This window comes from Pelmatolapia mariae, linkage group LG5 (assembly GCF_036321145.2).
Source record: "Pelmatolapia mariae isolate MD_Pm_ZW linkage group LG5, Pm_UMD_F_2, whole genome shotgun sequence".
NCBI lineage: Eukaryota > Metazoa > Chordata > Actinopteri > Cichliformes > Cichlidae > Pelmatolapia > Pelmatolapia mariae.
The window spans coordinates 22,352,245-22,375,101 of record NC_086231.1 but is presented as its reverse complement, the minus strand read 5'-3'; the positions used below and the strand labels follow the sequence as shown (position 1 = coordinate 22,375,101).

The 22,857-nt window shown below is 39.4% G+C and overlaps 1 protein-coding gene across 7 annotated transcripts in view; it reads right to left on the bottom strand.

The window, feature by feature from the left end:
• scn8ab (sodium channel, voltage gated, type VIII, alpha subunit b) overlaps nucleotides 1-22,857 on the bottom strand; it is a 45,557-nt gene that overhangs the window by 21,274 nt on the left and 1,426 nt on the right. For 2 of the 7 annotated variants that reach the window (XM_065470868.1, XM_065470870.1), the window contains exons 1-9: nucleotides 12,362-12,442; nucleotides 12,139-12,267; nucleotides 10,074-10,165; nucleotides 6,048-6,269; nucleotides 5,799-5,862; nucleotides 4,923-5,064; nucleotides 4,133-4,339; nucleotides 3,770-4,051; nucleotides 1,039-1,395 (exon numbers count right to left, since the gene is read on the bottom strand). In XM_065470868.1, the coding sequence (XP_065326940.1) occupies nucleotides 1,039-1,395; nucleotides 3,770-4,051; nucleotides 4,133-4,339; nucleotides 4,923-5,064; nucleotides 5,799-5,862; nucleotides 6,048-6,269; nucleotides 10,074-10,165; nucleotides 12,139-12,267; nucleotides 12,362-12,441 (1,575 nt within the window). In that variant the 5' untranslated portion in view covers nucleotide 12,442. Of the gene's footprint in view, nucleotides 1-1,038; nucleotides 1,396-3,769; nucleotides 4,052-4,132; nucleotides 4,340-4,922; nucleotides 5,065-5,798; nucleotides 5,863-6,047; nucleotides 6,270-10,073; nucleotides 10,166-10,435; nucleotides 10,528-12,138; nucleotides 12,268-12,361; nucleotides 12,452-12,671; nucleotides 12,791-20,533; nucleotides 20,872-22,857 lie in introns of those variants that run through there. The other 5 variants (XM_065470871.1, XM_065470873.1, XM_063474235.1 and 2 more) reach the window with 4 other exon arrangements.

Below are 22,857 nucleotides of genomic sequence, written 5' to 3'. Positions count from 1 at the left end.
ATATAATCAAATACATTTCAAGTTCTTACTGTAAATTCTCAAATAGGTGCCTTAAATTAGCACAACCAGGTAAAGAACCAGGATTTATTTAAAACTTTTTTTTGAAAGAGGGCTCAATTTCAAATTCCTCTTTTTTCCATTATGATTTAATCTGATTTGAGGTATTTTTACTTTTGAGAATTTAAGGTAGCACATTCTAATTTCGCCATCATTTACTGTGCATGACAAAAATACAATCCCTAAGCAACAGTAAAATGCATGCAGTGGCATGCATGTCAACAAGAGTGGAAGACATCAACACATCATTTAGTGACACATCATGCTAAACTTTAGAGAAGGTAAAAAGCAGGTAGATTGGTTGACAATAAAAGAGGGTTCAACCATGCTAGCTAGAATGACAAGAGACATTTATTATAGGAAAAAAAAGGTTTCATATTTGTCGTTGCACCATCCATTTCTCAGAAGCAGAGGATAAATGAGGGCAAGGAGGAAAGAGAAGGCAGCAGAGGGAGAGTGAGGCTGAAAGGAAGAAGAAGAAAAAAGAACTCCAGATAAGAACAGTGATAGAAAATAGTATGTGTCCAGATGTACAAAGCCCTCAAGAATGAAGAAGTAGAAGTAAAGAATGAAAAGAATTTCGTATAATAAAGATTTTTTCTCAGTGATTGAACTGTTAGGGCAACTCGAAAGGGCTGATCTCATTACGCATTACTGTTATGCATTATTTTAGTGAAGTAATGGTGATGATTCTGGCAAGGCAGTGAGTTTGCGGATGCTCTTTCAACTGGTTAGTGACTTCTAGTGCTGCTAAAAAAAGAAGTGAAAAGGCATTAGATCAGGCTGGAAGTCTAAGAGTCAGTGTATGGTGAAAAAATAAAACAGATTCTGTGTACTCAGGGAGCGGGAAAAAAGGAGGTACTGGGTTTAGGGAAAAGAGGAACAAGAGGCAGGGGAAGAGGTTGTGAAGGAGAAGCTGCAGAACCCCGGGCCACCACCATCATGCCTAAACTGTATTAGGTGTCCCATGGACGTCCTTACACTGTCATCAGTGGCTGCCTTATCTATTTTCACCTCAGGCAGAAGCCGTCTGCCGGGCCCAGGGCCGATGAGAGACACCACGCCATTGCAGTCCACTGTGCTGTTCCTCTTCCCTCCAGAGTGAGGTGCCAGCGGATGGATGCGTGATGAGCCCTGGCTGTAGCCACTGTAGCTGTTGCGACGGTAAGGTATAAACAGGGATCCTCTACGGTCTTCGCTCTCCTCTACTGTACTGTGCTCGTCGTCTGCAAATTCATTCTCTGAGCCCATGTCCTTGGAACGGCCTTTGAAGCTGAAGATGCTGCTGCGGCTGTTGTGGCGCGACATGAAGGGTGAGCCTGGGATGCTGAGTAGTGACTGAAAGAGGAGAAATAAATGAGGACAGGGAGAATTAAGGAGTTATTAAAAACAGCAGGAGTTAGTTGATGTGTACAGGTGGGGTATATAAACCAAGAATAAATCAGAGGAAGGGAACTAAAAAGAAATGAAAAATAGGCAGTAGGCACAAAATATAACCATAATATATTTAATACATGTTATATTGCTTTTCAAGAAGAAATGCATTGCTCAAAAAAAATAACATTACAGTGTGTAAAATCTCACCACTCGGTAGCAGGAGACTGATGACTGCGACATTGGGTAAGTCGTTAAGCTCTGCCGTTTTTGCCGCTGTTAGCTGTCGTTAGCCTCTGTTAGTCAGTGTTATTGTAACTTTCCTTGAAGTGAATTCCTTGTTAGATTCAGACACTTATCTAATAAACTAGTAAAACGTGAGAATGTAATTGAACTCTTTATCAGTGAGAAAGTGTGATTTTTAGGACCCTTGAGTCTAACATTAGCAGGCATAATGTTAGCTCAAAACTAGCTGCTGTTGTTATTTAGCCATCTCGTCAGCTGTATGGAACTTGGAGGGTTATGTTTAATCTGCTGACAATAAGAATAAGACAATAACATTTTATCTAGATGCTGGTCCCATTGTCTTTTTCTATTCAGTTCAATTTTATTTATATTGCACCAAATCACAACAACAGTAGCCTCGAGACGCCTTCTATTGTAAAGTAAACCCTGCAATATTACTATCACATTTTCGCCTCTTTGGTGAAGGGGATCACTTCTCAGATGATAAACATAGAAATGATCCTTCATATCTTGAGGCTGAGGGTGTAGACACATATTACATTTTTATGCACCACGCCACATATGTGGCAAATAGGCAAAACAGTGATGTTCATCTCGGTCCATTTTTATTCCAACTAAAAAAAAATATTAAAAAAACGATTAACTGTATCTTAAAAGTCACACTTAAATGACACATTAGATCTTAATAAGTGAAGTATTAATGTTGAAAATCTTCAGCATTACACATTGTGCAGTTCATTGAGAAAAAATTACATAACAATGTTTAACAAAAGAAAAGCTCACTGCAAGCTTTTGAGTTATTTTGATCATTATTTTGTTCTATCCTGCCTGCAACTACAATGCAGGGAAAGATAAAGTAATACAAATACGTACAAGCACAAATAAAGTACAGAGGACTGGCCAACAAATGTAGACAAAGTAGTAAGAAACCAAAGTCTCAAAAGGTCCTGCAATGAGTGAAAGAAGAGTAGGAAAACTGCCTGTATGACAACTGAAGTGGCAGGAAGAGTCCCAAGAGGGCTGTGGCTCAAGAGAGGCTGATACAGCTGATACCACAATGAGGTCACTGCTTTAACCACCAAGTGCAGGAAGAAGCTGAAAAGATATCGTCACATCCACCCAAGCTTTGGATGAGCACACATACACTTGTTGGATCCCCATACAAATCCCGGCCTCTGCAATTCCTTAAATGGCCACAAGAGACTGGCTACAAAAGTAACTCAATCCCCTTATACCCACATGTTAAAATGTCCAACTTTATAGCAAAAATAAAACATTTTTTATACAACTCACCCATTTTAATTTTAAAGCTTAAAGTTATACATTATTATAGGAATAGCTGTTTTGAATGACAGGTAGATTTTACTAACAGACTGCTAGGTGTAAGTGCAAGTAATTGTAGTCACTAAACTTAACATGTGGGGGCTCTGTTGGTGCCTTTTGCATCTGGGTAGCTGTGATTCAAGAGTATGAACAGGTACAGTGACTCATCCAACAGTCTGAAAGTCATGGTTTGATCCCAGCTCCTTCGGTCTGTATGTTAAAGTGATGTAGCCATTGCTGTGTGTGTGTGTGTGTGTGTGTGTGTGTGTGTGTGTGTGTGTGTGTGTGTGTGTGTGTGTGTGTGTGTGACAACCCAGATTTTTTCATCTCCAATAAGATGTTCAGTGTGGCTGCTCATCCAGGAAACGAAAAACAGGATTTACAAAGTTTAACAGATTAGCAGGTAGTTAACTCGCTAGTTTCCTTCTAAAGATGATATACCATGTTCTAAAAAACAAAAACGTACTGCTCTACTGTCAGTTCGGACATACATGAAGACAGAAAACTAAACAGCAGCAATGGCTGTAGGATTACTGAAGTTGGGCTAACTGTCATATAAAAATTTGCTACCTGGTGGCTAAAAACAGGTTAGAATAATGTTAACACATTAGTACAGCGAAGCTGGAGGATGAGCGTTAATGTTTTTACTTCGATTTAGAAGGCCACAACACCACTAGTGACGTCACAGCATCCACAGCCATCTTTTATATACAGTCTATGGGGCCACTGCTGAAGCTCTCGAGTTTAAGGCTTTTCTCGCTAACTTTACCTGGTTCATAATGGACGTCTTCCTTCCCAGTCGACTCCCTGGGAATCGAATGGTGCTTTTCTTGCTGCCATCATCTGACTCGGACTTAACCACCTTCTCACTGTCTCCTTTCTCTTTCTCCTGTTCTTTTTGTCGCCATTTCTTTTTGCGATTGCGACGCTCTTTTGCACTCTTGGAGCTCAGCTTGGAGACCTCTGAGGAACTGCGGGACAAGTGCCCCCCACCTTCATCTTCTAACGCAGCCTCTGACACAGTGCCAGCAGATGTTGCCATGGCAGCAGCCTGAGAGAAAAAAAAAGACATGGTAACCTAAAACTATGAAAAATGCATATTGTTGTATGTATATTAGAGAGTATGACAGACCTGAGTCTCTTCCTGTTGCTTCTTGAGCTGTTCGAGCATGGCTTTGAATTCTGCCTCTTTCTGCTGTGCCTCTTCAATCGTGGCTTGGTTTTGCTCCTCATAAGCCATGGCCACCACAGCCAAGATGAGATTCACCAGGTAGAAGGAGCCCACAAAGATGACCAGCACAAAGAAGATCATGTACGTCTTCCCTGCAGCTCGAAGAGTCTCACAGAAAACACAGACATAGCATAAAAGTGAATGAATCAGTATTTTATCATGCAAGATTAAGACTAAAATGAAATAAGTAATGATAAAATACAACTGAAATCCACCTTGGTGCCCAGTTATTTGAATGTTTATGGATTTTTTTCTGCTGGATTTTAGTATGCACTCTATATTGTGTGCTATGTCAGCATTTCTGATGTTTCTACAGTCTGAAGACCTTCTCCGGGAAAACGTCCATACTGAAACGATGCCTTATAGTCTGCACACACATACACATACACACACTACAACATAAACCTATTTCGCCAAAAAAGGAGAAGCTATTACGCTTGTGATGGTGATGGTCTACAGAAGCAGGAAATATTCCAGCTCATAGTCATGGTAGTGCAGCTACCTTAACAGATTTTGGTGCACATACCGAATTTGCACATGCATTTGTGTCCCTAAAAGCATCCAAAAGTGCTGAGTCATTCAGACATCCATGCTAATCTGATGATTCATATATATTTTTTATGATGAAGTGTGCTGCTGAGGGAGAGGTAGCTACTGGGCACTGAGAGGCTTTAATAAAACAAGTCGTTACCAGCATGTAGAGATTTTCCCAGAAGTCTTGGGTCATGAGACGAAAGAGGGTGAGGAAAGCCCATCCAAAGCTATCAAAGCTGGTATAACCGTAGTTGGGGTTCCTTCCAGCTTTCATACATGTAAAACCCTCTGGACATCGTCTGATAGAGGATAACAGAGCAATACCGAAAACCGTCATTTAAAAGTGAATGAAAAGCACCACTTTGACATCGACACAGGTAAGATAACATGCATCCTGATCTACATTCCTGCCCTGGATGCAACGAGATGAAAAACATCTCGTGTGCTTTTTGATTTTCTTTAATCTACACACCCTGTGAATCCATCAGATCAAAATACGATCAAATATCCCCTGGAGATATGCAAGACAGGGCCGTGGTTACACCACAATGCCCGGGACCGCCAAATACAACAATAAGCCATATCTAAGCATCAAAAGTTTAACTGGCTGGAGCTCAACAGAATCTTACAGGCATAAAACCACAGCCCAACATATGACAGGTAGCAGTATTTAGGAGGAATGTGGAGCACTAGCACAAACTAGAGCAAGAAAGCGTGAGTCAAAATATACTTTAGAAATGTTGACCAATGGAGGACCTATTGAAGAAAACAAGAATACATTGATGTCACAAGGAGTAACTGCACTGGAAGAAAGCGTCAACAAGGCCTCGTAATGGCTGTGACTGGAGAAATTAGCTGGGTCATCCCAGCAAAAGGATCTGATGCTGAAATACCCCAAACACCGACTGACCCCATGTTAAATTTCTAATAATGGTTAAGATGTGTGGTGGAACAACAGGAATATGGCAGACAGCTCCTGTAAACATAGCATAAATATCATTGTGAGGATTTACTGAGCGAAGTACTGGCTTACCCTGAGTCAGAACTATTTCCACATAGCAGAGCATCAAGCTGACCAGGGAGGAAGTAGAAATTAGCTATTAAAAAAAGAGAGAGAGAGAGCAGTCACTTGCATTGGCCACTGGGCAAAGAGTCTGTGTTACCCGAGTGAGTCAGCGTTTCTGTTAATATTTCATCCCTCAGACATCATGACTAAGTCAAAGAATCTCTAATGCTGCATACGCGTCCCAAAGTTTAATCAAGTTTTAAAGTCAACACTTACAGGTGTTCATGATGTATTCACCCCAGTCAAAAGCCCGGCTGCCATTCGGCGGGTACAGAGCCGTCATGTTGATCGGCCAGATCACGCATTTATTCCGCAGGTTCCCCATGAACAGCTGCAGTCCAATCAGAGCGAAGACACTGAGACAGAAGACGGTCAGGATCATCACGTCCGACAGCTTCTTCACAGACTGGATTAGAGCACCCACAATGGTCTTCAGGCCTGTCGATTAACATATGAATAACACACACACACACACACAAATGTGCACAAATTCACACACATGGAAACAGGCACAACTCACACACACATGCACACCGAGATACACATTCAAATACACACACACATAGACACATACACAAAATAAGACACAAATAAAATGTCTGGCAATGTTTTAGCACTAGATGTGTTGGGTTCAGTGTTATAGCTGCACTTCTAAGCTGACTCGAATCATGCATTAAAAAGGTAACTAAGGTAATGTATAAACTAATTCTGTCTTTAACCCTGTGCTGTGCAGATTCTTATATAAAGCTAAACTTGGCAGGCATCGGAGTGATTTCTTAAGAATCTGCACCCGGCTCTGCCAAGTCTCAATACCAGAAATTGACATTCAGAGCGTGTTGTGCAGTCCCTTACAGAATAAAACCAGTGCACAGGCATTGCTTTTCATTGTCATTTCTGCCTCGATGCAAGCGTAAGCCCAAACTCTGATTAATTATTCAGATAAACATTAGCTACTGTATGCTGTGTGTTTGTAATTGAACTATCACTTAACTACGTTTTAACCAAAGTTAATTTTATTTTATTATTTAGTAGAATAAAGTGGCACATTTTCAAAATAATATGCAAATTAAATTCCCTCTTTTTTTTTGTTAAAGTCCTAATTCATCCTTAACAGAAAACCAGTCAGTTTGTGAGATATTTCATACAGAATCTGTAATAGTCTGCTATCCAAAAAATAAACAGGTACAGGTAGTCCCATAAAGTAACAAAAAAGTGTAGACAGCCATTGTTTGCAGATACATTTATGCACCTTAGACGTAGAAGAACATGCTGTCCTGCTTCTCCACGTCTCCCCTGCCTACATACTAATTTTCTGCCTGTTGACTTCCAGTGTTCCTTGTATTAATTTTGATTAAGACTGCAGGCTGCTCAGCTGACCTAATATAATGAGTGTTTATATTAAGAGAAAAATCTAACATTAATAAAATGCAGGTTTTTGTATTTTGAATATTTAGCCATTGATAAGCTTAGCTTTGGCCACTGTATCACCTCTGGCCTGTTCTAGTTAAAGTTTACCGTACTAATACTGAAGTGTAGTTTATATAGTAAATAGTGTCGTTACACAGCACTGACTTTTCTGTCATAGACTATTAAAAAGAAATCACACTCAATTTCTACAGAGAGCATATGGCACTACGACGAATACTACCACTGTATGGGATGTTTCCATTAGAAAGGCACACTTCTATATTTATATTTATATAAAAAGAAGCTAAATAATTTTAATTATGATGTTATACATATGATGAAAATCATCTGGTCCTTAGCTAGTCTCCAAATTAAAATTTCAGATGGATGAACAACTGACATGACATATTATACTGTGTCATCATTTTTTAACATAAATAAATGCAGAAGCAGTGGTGAAAAACAGCCAGGTGCTGATTATCAAATGCACCACCTCTATAAAAGCAGATGTTTTGGAATTACGGTAGTCTGAAGAATTGAATCCAATGTTCAGAGAAACTGCAAATAACCCAAGAGCTACATTTCAAACTACAGATCTCAGTTAGCATGTAAAATGTTAAGTTCATGTCGGTATAGTCAGAAAAACACTGAACAAGTATGTTTAGGAGGAAAGCCAGGAGAAAGCTTCCTCTCTAAAAAGAACATGACAACGCAACTTAGGTTCACCAATTTCCATCTGAAGAAACTACAAGACGTCTGGGACAATGAGACCAAGGTGGAGATGTTTGGTCATAATGCACAGCATCACACTGGGTGAAACCCAAACAGCATATCACAACAAACACCTCACACCAACTGTGAAGCACGGTGGTGGAGGGGTGATGATTTGGGCTGGTTTTGCTGACATTAAGTCACTGAACAGGAAAATGATAAGAAAACTGTGGACAAACAAATATCAGTATACTTCAAGGAACTGAAGCAACGCTGTAAAGAAGCGTGGTCCAAGAGTGGTTTCATGACAACAATGTAAGAGACTGATAACGTCAAACAGGAAATGATGACTTCAAGTTATTGTTGCTCAAAGAGGTTCTATAAGCTGATGAATCATAAGATGTACTGTTGACACACTGCTTCTGCACTTTGTCTTAGTTTTTTGTTAAATAAATATTGGACAAAATGTCACGTGTTGTTGTTGATTTTAGGTTGTATTTAAATCATTTTAAGATCTGAAGAGTACCAGGTTGCTTTTTCTTATGTCCCAATATGTAAAACCTTAGACTTGAAACTTGGTTTACTTTCTTTTTTTAAAAAAAATAACAACTGTACACAATGTACACAGTGAGAGCTAAAGAAATACAAAGCTGATTTATCGGAACTGTACAACTGTGTAACTGTAGCATAACTTAGGATCCATGTGAAAAAGACCAAATTTCCTTTAAATCCGTGTGTTCATCTATGGGAACATCCCTGAGTAGCTTTCTTTTATAATTACACTGCATCCAACAAATGAACTGCACACAGCAGCACAACAAACAGATAACAGTGGACATAATCAGGCTCAATCAAGGAAGCAGGAAGTGAAGAGGAGAAAGAGAGGACAGGCGAGGAAGAGTACGTGCCTGTAGGTAGGGGGTAGGGGGGCAATGAGAGGTGTCATGCAGGTCATTTAAACGCTAAGGCTGAAGGAACTGACTATGTCAGCATCACTCGTCTAAAACGTGGTGATGACCTTGCATTAACCGAAGAACCATTTCCATCCCGGGCATCTGTTTTTCTCTCTCATGGTGTTGAAACTTCAAGCTGGTTTTACAAAACTAAGTGTTGTACGCTTGAAATTAACATTATTGTACCCTGTCTGTATATGCTGTATGTGTGAAGCATGTAATGTGCTGTGATGGTGCTTACAGAGTTGTCATAAAAACACAACGGGTGAATGTGATGTATATAAAAATACAGAGACCTATTGTTTGTTGCCAACACAAAAAGAAAATTAGAGCATATGAAATATTTAGATTACAGTAGTACACTACACTCATGTACAGTTTTTCAAGGTATTTGGAAGGTTACCTTGGAATACTTGTAACAACTCTGTGGATTTAGGCTGTCTCGCTAACTCATGTGAATTTGGAAATCAGGACTTAAGTTTCTTTTCACACCAAGGAATGGGAAATGAGACCAAAAAAATTTAACACATTATAATATTTCTTTATATTCTCTCTTTCACTCCCAGGATGGATAAAGATCTTCAAAAGAGAAAAAACTAAGTATATTTGCATCCTGATTAAAATAAAATAAAATAAAATAAAATAAAATAAAATAATAAATAAAATAAATAAAATAAAATAAAATAAAATAAAGCCAAACTTGTAATAGCATGTACTTCAAAGCTTCATGCAGTTGTCAGATTAGGCTTGGCAGTCTTAGGGAATGAAATAGTGTTAAAAACAAATCCCTGCAGTGATAATTTGGATCAAAGAACGTAGTAAAACTGAACACAGTTGATGTGACAGTTGGTGAAAAAATTCACAATAATTAGTTTGTTCATTTAATCACTTTTAACAACATGCAGAATAGCTTTTAGAGTAAACTTTTCCCTTTAACTTATGCCAGCTTTGGACATTTCTAATTTAATGTGAGGTGCAAGTAGACTGCTAAGCCTATCAAAAATGTATTGCTACCATTTTTGATTATAATAAAAAATAAAAAGTTAAACAACAAAGGAAATAATTCAAAATCAATATCTTCTTTAAAAGTAAAGAAAGACTAAAATGAAAGAAACAAATAGAGCTAAGAGGTAGTGTAAGCTCAGCCTTAGTGTTTAAATGGGAGTCTCACCTGGAATGACAGAAATAGTTTTCAGTGCTCGGAGAACCCTGAACGTTCTCAGCGCCGAGACATTCCCAAGGTCCACAAACTCTGTTATATATCTGTAACAAGGTAGGATGACACACAGAACAGAGCCCCATGACACACAACACACACACACGATAACTACACGCACGTATGCGCAAGAACACGACACCAGCACCACCATCGAAGACCAGGAGGGACACCACGGTGAGAGCAAGAACACCTGTTCAACCAGTGGGAAGAGAACGCAGAAAGAAGAGGAGAGGAGAGGGAGTGGAACAAAACCACACCTAACATCAACCCCGTGGCTCGCCCACCCGCAAACACAAACACCTGGACTCTCTTACCTGGGATAACTGAAATTGTTTTCAAAGCCCTCAGAACCCTGAACGTACGCAGAGCTGACACATTGCCTAGGTTTACAAACTCTGTTATATACCTGCAAGGTGGATCAGATACAGTTACTCAGCAGCCATGCTGACCAGGGGAAAGAAAGAAAGAGGTTAATACAGACTATGTGAATAAGCATCATCAGCACCTGTGATGGCGTGATGTGGATTAGCCATCGTGTTGGAGTGTTTCATTTGAAAAATATCAACACAAATCACACCCAAAAATGCAAAATGCAACAGAAACATATAAAATCCACGATTTATTTATTCAAATAATTAATCGTTAAGGAAAATTTGCTTGGTATAAACTGAATGTGTGCAAATCAAGAAAAAATTGTTTTACATTGTACTGTAAAATTTATATGTAATTAAATTACACTAAAGCATTTTTGGGCATAAATATTATTTTGAGTGCATTACAATCAACTTTACTTACAACTTACAATCACTTTAACTGTGAATAAAGCAATAAATGGGTTTCATTCTCTCAAATTAATTAACCCCTGTTGCCTTCACACATGCACGACTTAGCAAAAAGGAAAAAGAAAAGAAATTCATAATCTATACCCAGGCAAGAGCAAACTGGCAATGAAAAAAGTCTTGATAAGAAACATGCCAATGTGTAGAATCACATATAAAACCCCAGTTTAACAATGTTCAAATCATTCTGAGATTATATGAGTATTTAACGTAAAACTGTACTTTGCTACTATGACTAAATTGCACAAAAGTGTCAGATTAAAACTGATGTTTGATCTTTATTTTTTTAATTTGCCAGGGGGGCTAAAAGCATCCCAGGTAGGTGGGGTCTTTCAGAAGTTATAGTGAGGAGAGCTTTAAGAATTTTTTAACCTTAAATTGAGAAGTGTATGGTATAATTTAGAGAGTTTCTATGCGAGGGACGAGGCTGAAAACCAGTACTGAATGGCCCCGATCTTTTGGCCAGCAGGTGAGAATGCATCAAGATCAGACTAATAATTCTGCAGTGGAAATCATTAAATGGGCTCAGGGATACTTCTGAAAACCTTAACAAAACCTCAAATGTATCAGTGCATAAACAAATGCATTTTAATACCATATTATTACCAGCAAATGCATCCAGAAACTCACTGAGCTCATTTAAGATGGGCCAGAACAAAATAGCTCAGAAACTAAAGAAGGATGACAGTTGAATCGAAAATGATCAAATAAGGAGCTTATTTCTAAAAATGAATGCAGGTATTGTGCTATGAAGTATGAGTACAATATGCCAGAAACTTCCATATGGTAAACATGTTAATGTTAAATTTAAGTTTAGGACCTTTCCCATACCACTTTAAACTCCTTTCTGGGACAAAACTTTACAAATAAATACATTTATGTTAGCTCAGGAAAAAGATAATAAGATAAAACTAAAGAAGTTTTGAGACTTTTGAAGGATGTGCAAACACCCTGATCTGATTCCAATCTTTCAACTTGTCAAAGTCACAGCTGTTGGCTGTTCTATAATCAATAAAATATAAACTTTAAATACAAATATATTCTGAGTCAAGATTGTAAAAGAAGACTCAGACAGTGCGTATTTATCTGTGCCGTTTTCAAGCTGCCCAGTTTTATCTTTCAGATGAGAGGAGTAGTATTTTTGTTGATTACAAATCAATGTGTTCTGAAGTACTTACGCCATTGAAATGACCATGAAGTCCAGCCAGTTCCAAGGGTCTCTGAGAAAGGTGAACCCGTCGATGGCAAAACCTCGGGCAACAATTTTTGTGAGTGACTCAAATGTATAGATACCTGTAAAGGTATATCTGTCAAGGGGGAAAAAAAGAAGAGGATAAAAAAGGTGAGGAGAACATCAAATGAGGATATGACTGCTGAGGAGAAGTATGGAGGTGGACTTACTCCACTTGCTTGGACCACTCCGGGGGATCACTGAATGTCATGAATATGCAGTTGGTCAAAATCGTACACATGATGATCATGCTGAATAGCGTGAGAACACAGTTAAGGAAAGATTGAACAGTTGTGTCTGTAATAACTGAAATATGGCTTTAACATTAAAGACAAACTTAAAGAAGAGCAGTCAGCAGGGACATTTAGTCCTTACAGTTCATTAAAATAACTTACAATGAGCTGGCCACTTCAACAGCAAACAGAAAAAAATGTTTTCATTCACTATAAGGCAAACAAATCAAATAACTTGAAAGGATATGAATGTATCAAAATTTTAATAGCTATTCGCCTAAGTAGATTAAAAGGACTTATGATGTACAAGGAGGGCGTGGCACTGAAGCGGAAGATTGTTTTCCCCTTGTTTAAGACTATAAACGTCTGGAAAAGAGAGAGAGACAGAGATAGTGAGACAGTTAGACAAACCCTACAAACACTTCTATGTCAAATATTCAGTAAACAGTCTGAAGACCTTCATATTATCTTATTGAAAGTATGATGATAGAGCTTACTGAGCTGACCTCTGAATGCACTGGTTTCTTCTGTACCTACAAGGCTGATTGTAATACTGGAGTTTATACTGTACTTCCTGCTTATTGGTTTGTGACTATACATATTTGGAAATAATTACCCTGCAGTGATCTAAGCATACGGGTTAAAAACAGTAATAAAGAGATAAAGGTACATAGCAAGCAGCAGTAAGAGTCTTTACTGACATGGGTGACCAGTCACCCAGGAATCAGGGTTACAGTTCTGTCCTTCTTACATCAGACTGGGACTTTGCCCTGGCCAGCTTTTCCCCCTGATAATAGCTTTGAGCAGCTTCAGGATCAGCAGACAGGCGCATGGGAAACTCTCCTTTTCGTGGCCAAATGACTCTCTTCGTCCCAAGTTTAAAGCTCTTACTGGAAGGAGACCGCAAATGCTGTCATCGATCAGGGCAGATCTGCTGACTCTAGGCTCTCAACGACTGATCCGGTCCCCACCCATAAACAGCACTGGGCCAAGTGGGGCTGGGCACTGGGGTGAGACAGCATTGTGTGGAGGTTTGTGGAGGTTTGAGCCCAGTGTTAGACAAAACTATGGGGGGTGACAGTAAGAGGAATTATTTGCAAACAAACGCAGGGATACTGTGCATTCATAGCTACAGCTGCTGCAAGCACTTGTTCTTTTTTTTCTGTATCTACATGCAATGCAGTTTAGAGGTGGTTCACTGACAATTTACAAATGTGTTGTTTGGATGTAAATGTAAGTGAGTTATGAATGTGGATGCTGCCTGGATATTTTTCTTTGTTCACAACAGCCTCTTCTGCGTCTTTATGACATCACTGACAATATCAGCTGCCACTTATTGGAGAAAACTGATCATGTTCTTTGTTACGCCCTCACTGAAGAACAGCGATTGTATTCTCTTAGTTCAAAAGCCAATCACTTATATATACACAGTGAGCTTGCATTCATAAAATGTTATGGATGGATATCAATTACCAATCAACTCAGGTCACTGAGCTCAGTTCACTGAGCTGATTGATATGGAAATAATAATAGTAACAGTAATGAGAAGAAGAATAAGAAGAAAAGGACAAGGAATCACCGCACTTCTGTAGTGATAACCCATATGATAGATGCATTTTGTATTTAGTAACCATATCACAAATACACACAACGTGAGTTTGGGATTTCCACCGGGGGAAAAGAAATGAGGAGGCGACTCAAAGTGTCCTGAATCAAGCGGTGTCCAGAAATCTAATTAAATCAAAAATAGTTCCCTTAGTCTGGCTAAAGACAAAATGTATCCTGTGGATCAGACAACTCCTTACTCTCCCCCTCCCTTCCCCTTCCCTTCCCTGCTGCTTTTTGTCCATAGATCATATCCACTACTCAAAATATCTTCTTACTTTAAAAAATAAAATAAAAAGGATTATCTACTTAATGACCACAGTAAAAAGAGGAAATCACAGACTCCCAAGTCTTGTCCAAAGGGTAAATCTCTCCCAGAGGTCAAATGAAGGTTTTTGCTGACCAGGCAAATACAGCATTGGGATGGAAGGACAGGAATATCTCATTAGCAGTTTACATATGCCCAGTGTGCAAGACTATGATAGGCTAATCAATGTCAAGGATATTGCGATAGATAAGTCACATGGGTTTACTGATGCTTTTAAAAACCTGAGTCATTATAAAACCTGAGTCTCTATAATTGTATATTATAGCAAGTCATATTGTAGTACGGTATGTCTTTACCCATCCCGTTTGCTAAGGATACAGGGGGGAAAGGTGCTGCAATTTATTGAAGTATGAACAAACAAACATCGAAATATAGTCTATAAGGCAAAAACAGAGCTTGTACAATTTGCCAAGCCTTTTTGTAATTTAAGCAGTCTTCAGGAATAGTTCTCCAGGCTTCCTCAAGGACATTCAATGCTCTTCTGTGGATGTTGACTGTCTTATTCTGTTCTTTGTCAAGATGATCCCACACTCCTTCGGTAATTTTGAGGTCTGAGCTCTGGGGAGGTCAATCCATGAGTGATAGTGTTCTACTGTGTGTGTCTCATTATCTATTCATGTTTTTAATGCACTAGCAGTGTGTCTGTGATTATTTTCAAAGGACTGAACTGAAAATGACAGAGAAGGCAGATGGTATCCACAAAAAAAAACAAAAAACTACAAGAACGTCTGGCTCCTTAGCAGCACAGAAAAGAGGAGTGGATCAAGACTTTTTCACAGTACTCCAGGTCACCCTCTGCTGCATCTGGGAATGCAGAAATTTCCGTAGACTCAGTTGTAAAGACTTTCTAACTACTTTATGAATTGCCTCAGCCTGGAGACAGAAAAATCTACTGTTGACGCAAACTTGGCATGATTACTACAAGGTTCGCAAATGTCGGGCAGTTTCCTTAATTGATCATATAATCAATGAATCGCTGAACCTTATAAATAGTGAATGAATGAATTCTTTTAGTGAACGTGTCATTTTTACAGGCTATTTTTGCACATCCTAAGCCATATTCTTAAAAAAAAGTCAACTAACGTATGAGTAAAAATGGTGTTCACAAAAAAAGGACAGTGCAACTTTTGTTCTTGATCCCAAAAATGGGAGCAAATCTTTGTGGTCAGATATAAATTATAAGAGTATTTTGTAAACTGGAATTCACTTTTCACAGTTTTTTAAGGAATAAAACTAAATGGAAGGACCTGCACAAGAAAACAGGCACACACGTAAAGCATGTCATCGTTAGCAGCCACCATCCTGAATCCAACCAATGAAATCAGCAGCTGAGTGAATATGAGAAGGATACCTTTGACTGTTTAAATTCTTCAAAGCGCCTAACTGACAGAACAATTTTCCCTGGTTTAATTAATTTCTTGAACAAACTCTGTAAAGTAGGATCACAGACAGTGAATCAGTTCATTATTATGAAATTAAGGTTTTAGCCTTCACAAAGCATTCCAGCAGGATGAAAATATTTAACATGTAGTGAACGAGTGGTTCAATTGCATCTCTTCAAATGGATAAACATACAATCAAATAGAGTGGCTATAGTAGATAAGTACCAAACAAATGACTGTGCGGCACATAACGATTACTGCAGTCATTCACACAAAGTGCATGAAGGTACAGTACATACGCTTATCACAATAGCACTGATCTATATTGCTATAAACAAATAAATATGCACACCTTTAAATGCACGACTCAGCAGTTTGGGCTTCATTCTACCAAGCCACCTTTGCTGCAAAGCTGTGGAAATGATCATAACTCTCAACAAAGCACATGCAAGAATCAGGAGACAGAACGCAGCTACAATGGCAGTCTACTTGCAGATGTGTTTGTGTTTGCATGGAGCGGACACATGGAGGTACGGGACACAAGCAAAGAGAGCCGAAGAGAGACAGATAAGAGGATGGAGGGGGAGTGATGCAGAACAGAAAGCCAAAGAGCTGCAGAGATGAGAGAGCCAAACCTGAGATGGATGGGTAGATGGAGGGAGGAGGAGGAGTAGGAGGAATTGGTAGGCATGCAGCAGAGAGAGAAACTTAGAGATGAGAAGAGGAGGAGAGAGAAACAAAGAAAGCTCAATGAAATCTTAAAGGGGAGATAATAGTAAGTAAGTAGCAGGGAAGAGGTGGTATATTTCTCTTAATTACTTCTTTATGAAACTGACTACAATTAAGTCTTTGTGATCAGCACATGTATTAGAAGATGGACATAAAAAAATGTATAAAGCAGATCAAACAAAAATGCACAAATGATTACATCAGAATCATTTTTAACCCAAACCAGACAAACATGCAGTTTTTTACCCTTTTAAGAAGCTGACCAAACAATAAAGTGGCAAAGTAGATATTATTTCTGTCGTGATCTGGTCCACGTTTACAAGCGAGAACGGTCAAAAGCCCAATCTGTAAAGTGTACCTGGTATGGACAAAGTCAATCTCGAATAAATTTATGGAAAAGTAAAAGTATTGTTAGACTTGACAAATTATTATTTCCATAGCACTTCCTTTATGGCAAACCAGCACTGATCTCACGAGACTTGTTAATTAATTACTAAGTGTCAGCAAATATAGCTCATTCGCTTCCGTTGAAACTCAGTGGAGAGACGGTCACACCTAAATATGAATGACTCAAAGCTAATTCACCTGTATCAGAAAAACTGCGTCATCCCACTTCCTTACCCATATGCTGTGCTGCAAACAAAAAACAAACACTTTCCACCCCTTACCCTACCTTCCCTCTTAATACCAACCTGGCTAGCAGTGAAAGCACATTCAACCCCCCTCCCCTCCCTCCATCCGTTCCTCACTCAGCTCAGAACAGGAGGATGCTGTGTCATCAGAGACTGAGGACTCAGACAGAGCACTAAAGCCTGGGCTTCATTCTAATTTACTACACCCCGAAAGGAAAAAAAAATGCCAGAGAGGAGGCAGTGGAAAGGAGAGGAGAAAGGGGAGTAATGGAGATAGACAAACACACTGACAGAGATGATGGGATAGGGACATAATGTAATGGTGTGTACAGTGCTACATGGTGAGCTTCAGAAGCCACTGCTGCTTTCGCTGTGAGCTCCCCTTGTGCACCCACTAGCAGTTGCTGCCCTGCACAAGCCTGTGCAGACTGGTCGACTGGGTGCTGCTAGAATACGACAGTCACAGCAATACCACATACAGACAGCACATCAAGCTTTCGAACTAACAAAACCAGAGCTTCTTTTTCTCCATACAGTACCACTTTAACACTGCATTAAAGGTAATTTCAGTGGAATCATTTCAAACAATACACCCCCCGACGACGTGTAAAAACAGAAGCGTGCAACTAGAGCACTTGTATGCCCTGCATCCATCCCATCCTGCTTTTCCTATATGACTACAGCAGCTTTAACATTGCTTAATCTCATCAGACATTTGAAAAGCCCAGGCAGTCCTCTCCTCATCACAAGGGAAAACAAGAACTGCAACACTGCATTTCTCTTCCTCACCACTGTCTCCCCTCTCTCTCTTTTATGCATGAGTGCTGTGATCAGGTTTCCTGCAGCTGATGGTAACACACACACACGCAAACACACATGAACGCGCTCAGACACACTCATTGACACACAGCGCAGCGGTGAGCGACTGTGGGTTGAGTAGAGGAGACGAGCAGCCCGAAAAGGTGGTTGCAGAAACAGGGGGAGAGGAGCAAGAGTAACAAACTAACTAGAGTAAATTCCATGGTTATGATCAAAGTTAAATACATGAGTGGATTAGGCAGTTCACTGGTACGAAAGATGGTATGATGTTGCTGATTCACTGCATAATTAGCTGCAATGAGGGAAGCAAATCGTGACTGAGCAGAATAAAGAGAACTCAAAACCTGTATTGATACGTTCAAAAACACATACAGTATGCAGGAATCAGTGAAGCCAAAGATGGACGGAAGTGTAAAAGCTTAGCACCCATACCTTATTTACCTAATTTAGTGTAAATGTGTTCTTCAGCCATGCAGCATAGTCAAGGCTGCACCAACAGAGCTGCTCAGAGGATTAAAAACAAACAAACTAAGGACTGTGGCTGTAAGTCGCCAGTGAGGCATTTTTATATTTCTGAGTGATCTTATTTAGCTTATGCATGTTGACACAGCACATAAGTGTACCTGCAGCAATTATAAGGTATTATATTGGCTTTTGTACCAACGGAAGAAATATAAGTCTAAAAGACTTATATTTCTAAAAGAAATTCTGGTCATAGACCATGTGGAAATACTATGCTATGCTACTTCGTTTGAAGCAGAACCCTGTATACTGATAATGTAGATGTTATCATGTCATCATAACCATTTCAAAGAATACTTCTGTCATGTACCGCAAAGCATCTGGACAGTAAGAGCATATAAATACACAGGGGGTTGATTATCATTACACTACTGTTTAAAAGAAAACTCTGCAGGAAGATTTAGATCAATCTGAAAAATTATTCTTGGCCTTTGTAAACATGAAGCAGTAATTTTAAGAAAATGGCAAATGAAATATATAAAGACAAATTTTTATTTATTCAAATAATCATTATGAGAAATAAGCTTAACATAAACTGAATCAAGTAAATTTCATGTGACCAGATTTCATTAAATTTAATGTTTCATGTAACAAAATGACATGGAAAATTTACATGTTTTGACTTTTGTTTGTTTTTTTTAAGAATGCTGAATATTCCAACTGAATAGTTTTATTAGAAAACAAATTTATTAGAAAAGAAATCCAAAGCCAAAGCCAAAGCCCTGATTCATGGTATATATATATATATGTATATACCACTGAATCAGGGCTTTGGCTCAATAGATCAGAAAAGGCACATGTACTTAATAGTTCCATCCAGCCTACGAGGAAGTGCTTCTCGTTGAGATCACGAGTCTTGCTGACTGGGCTTCTGGCGTCTACAGAGCCCACAGATTCTCTTACACATTATCCCTGCTACCACACTGGAGACTGGCTACTCCCCACCTATACACAGCTGAAAGTACTATTGCACACTCCAGCCTTTTTCTCTCCACTCCCTGTCCTCTTCTGCCATATTCTGCCTTCCACTACTCATTCCTCTTTTCCTAGTATGGCGTGACAGGAATCTCAGTGCCTTGGGTCTCATTAATAAGAAATACATGATTTGGAGCGGAAATATGAGTTTGTTTGTTTTTTGTCATCTGTAGTTACATCACATTAATTCTTTCATTAAGTAAGAAAATTAGTTGACTGTGTGATGTTGAGAGGAAAAAAAAACATTACAAACCCTGCGTAACAATGATTTTGAAGGAACACTGAGAAAACCTTTGATTTTTTTCTGGTTTATCTATTTTAAAATTAAAGAAATGTACTGTTTAACACTAAAATTAAAAAAACTGAGAGAAAATGAACTTCCACGTTGCGAGAAATCACACACATATGCTGCGCTGATAAACACAATCCAGTTAGATCATTTTTTCTCCTCCGCCATCCTGACAGAGCACTTGTTATGTGGGAGTTTGCTTTGTCGTAACAGAATTCAGTTCACAATAGCACTGAAACATGAAGGCAAATTTGTCGTCCCCTCCAGCTGTTACATCATCTTTATTATGCATTAACACATATTATTAATCAACGCTGCAGAAACCCGAGACTAACCGCTGCCCAAGAACTGCATTCCACAGCAGCCCTGCAGTGTTGCACGAGCCGAGCCAAATGTCCTTCTTCCTCAGCTTTGCTTTCATTGTACAAGTGTAGTAAAAAAAAACATATATAAACTCACAGGCATTTTATATTATCAAAGCACACTCTAATAACTGCCTCGAAGCCCCAGTACCATGACTAAAAAATAGTTTTAAAAAGCAGTTGATTGCCTCAAGGTCATCTTTGTTATCTCTAGCTCTGTGGTAACAATAATTTGATTTTTCTGCTTGAAGTGATATGAGATCTAAATTTGTTGTTCATTTCAAACCACCTAATGTGTTAAGTTTACAGTGATGGCAGTTGCCCATCAGAAGGTTCAGGACAATGGTTTAATACTATTCAGAGAATTCAAGAGAGTTGGAATCCTTAAACTTGATTTAATATATGTAGTGTTTGTCTGGTAAGAAGAGGACATTTGTTTAGTGGAGTAAGCTGTATAACAACTTACTTTCTGATTCATGTAGAACGGGTCCAAATCCTCCAGTGGTGTGGCCACCATTCCATCAGGGATATCGCCGTAGATGAACGGCAGGCTCTTCCCAGCCTCCAGGTCACTGTTGGGCTTGGGCTCATTTTCGTCGGATGTGTCGCGGTGACTGCTGTCTGATCTTGGCTTGGGCGGCTTCTTGTTCTTCTCTTCTTTGATGCGTTTCTCGATATTAGCGAGTGACTCCGGGGTGAATTTCTTGAAGCTGTCAGGTCCTGGGGGTGCAAGAAGGGGTGCGGCCATGTTTTCATCCTGCAGCTATTTCCTCTTTATTTGTTTTCCATCCCAGACATCCAGCTCTGATAGGAAGACAGCGATAAAGAGTGGAAGAGTGAGAACAGATACTCAACAAAGAGAAAAAGAGGGTTAAAAGGAAAAAAAAGTGCAAGCATCTAACCATCAGCCTTAATGACTGAGGCACACAGACAGCATTGAATTCCCTTTTGTTCTCGCCTCTGTGACCCCAACTTTACATAACAAGGAGACGTGTCAAGTTTTCTCTTCTTGAGTTTATGCACTGTACGTCTGATAGCCTCTCCTTCAAAATATATCTGACATGAAATTCTGCATTTACTTTACATTTTATTTGCATCTACAAAGCGCCTAAATTAGTGAAGAATAAAATGAAAAACCATAATGTGAAAGTGGTAGCTCTCACTAGAAGAGACATCCAACTCTGCAGCAGCGTATGTGCAGCTTTCAGCTATGGAAATGATATATCCAGATATGGAAACACTAAGCTGTGGTGGAGTTCAAACAGCTCTGGCTGCTAGTAGAAATGTTAAGTGCACACAGGCAAATTCAGCCCTCTTCAGTGCAAGCAAACACACAAGCCAGAAAGCACCAGACATCAGTAAACTCAGACATGAGAATACTGCCACCAAAAGAACTTAATAAACTTAATGCGAGTTAGGGTGGGGTTTCATCCATGATGATAATGTAAATATTCACTGTGCATGATGAACTGGCTTTAAAATACATTTAGCTTGCCCATAAATCACAGTTTTTGTGATTCAGTGTGACAAATTCATCCACCTGACCCCTACTGTGATACACTTTACAAATGCCACATTCCTGGTATCCGACATCCTGTAACAACAATTAAATGACTGATTAACTTTATTAATTACTGATTTATAATCGTTTCACACAGTAATGCATAAATTATTTTATGAATTGGTCACTGTTATTTAGCCTCTCATACTCTGACTCATTGCTTAAAAGTAAGGTTATAATATTGTCTTCATGCACCCTGAATAGATTTCAGTCCCCAGATGGCTGTGCATGCTCTTTAATACACTATATTAAATAGTCAAGTAAAAAATTCAAACATGAGTGTGTGCAAAACATTTAGGGGAACAATGGCAAGGTTACAGACCTGGGTATAAATCAAAAAAGAACTCAAAAGCAATCCACAGGCAGAGAGAGATCCGGCAACCCGGTATCTGAGTATGTTGGAGAAAAAGAAGGGGAAGTCCGATTTAAGTAACCCAACCACGGCACAACCTCCAAGTCTCCTTCCACCAACGCTACATCAATTGATCCGTCAAGGTGATTCAAACCAGGATGCAATAGCATGACCAGCAGTTCGTGTGCACTCACAGGTAAAGCTGGGACAAATCTAAAACAAACAAACAAGCAAACAAAAAACAGGCAGTAAAACTGCTCGAAATTTTGCAGATGTCGTTTTTATGATTTCCAGCAAAACTTAAAGGATCACATGAAAAGCATTTTTAAAAAGTGCAAAAATAGGACTTTTTCTCGAATTAAAAGCGCCGCTCGGGTCACTCTTACATAATTTGCAGTGAATGCTACCGCACACAACCGGAGCTAAAGTCCGCAGAGCCAACCCGGTCTCGGTTTGATTAAAATCCGCTCAAAGTGAAAATAAGGAATGGATGATAGAGAAGCCCAAAAACTCCGAGAGCCTCAGTTGCCTCCCATTGAAAAAGAGCCGTGACGCTGCGCCCTCTGCGCATAGGAAAGGCATCCAGGCGCACAGCGGCCGCACTCCCGGTGAAGAAAAGAGAAGCTTTTGATTCGGCTCTCTCTCTCTCTGATGATGACCTGACATGTGATGAAGCTATCAGGACACCGCGGAGACAACTGTGCTCCAGAGTAGGAGGCATACGGGGCTCTTGCATCAGAGTCACATGGATCGGACAGAACTTCATCCTTCATTTCCTGCAGCGAAGTCTAAACGTTGCCAGCCTCTAAATGCCATCAAAACGAAAGCGTTGCTGAGAAAATAAGCTGCTTGCCAAATATGAAAGGGGGCTCAAGTA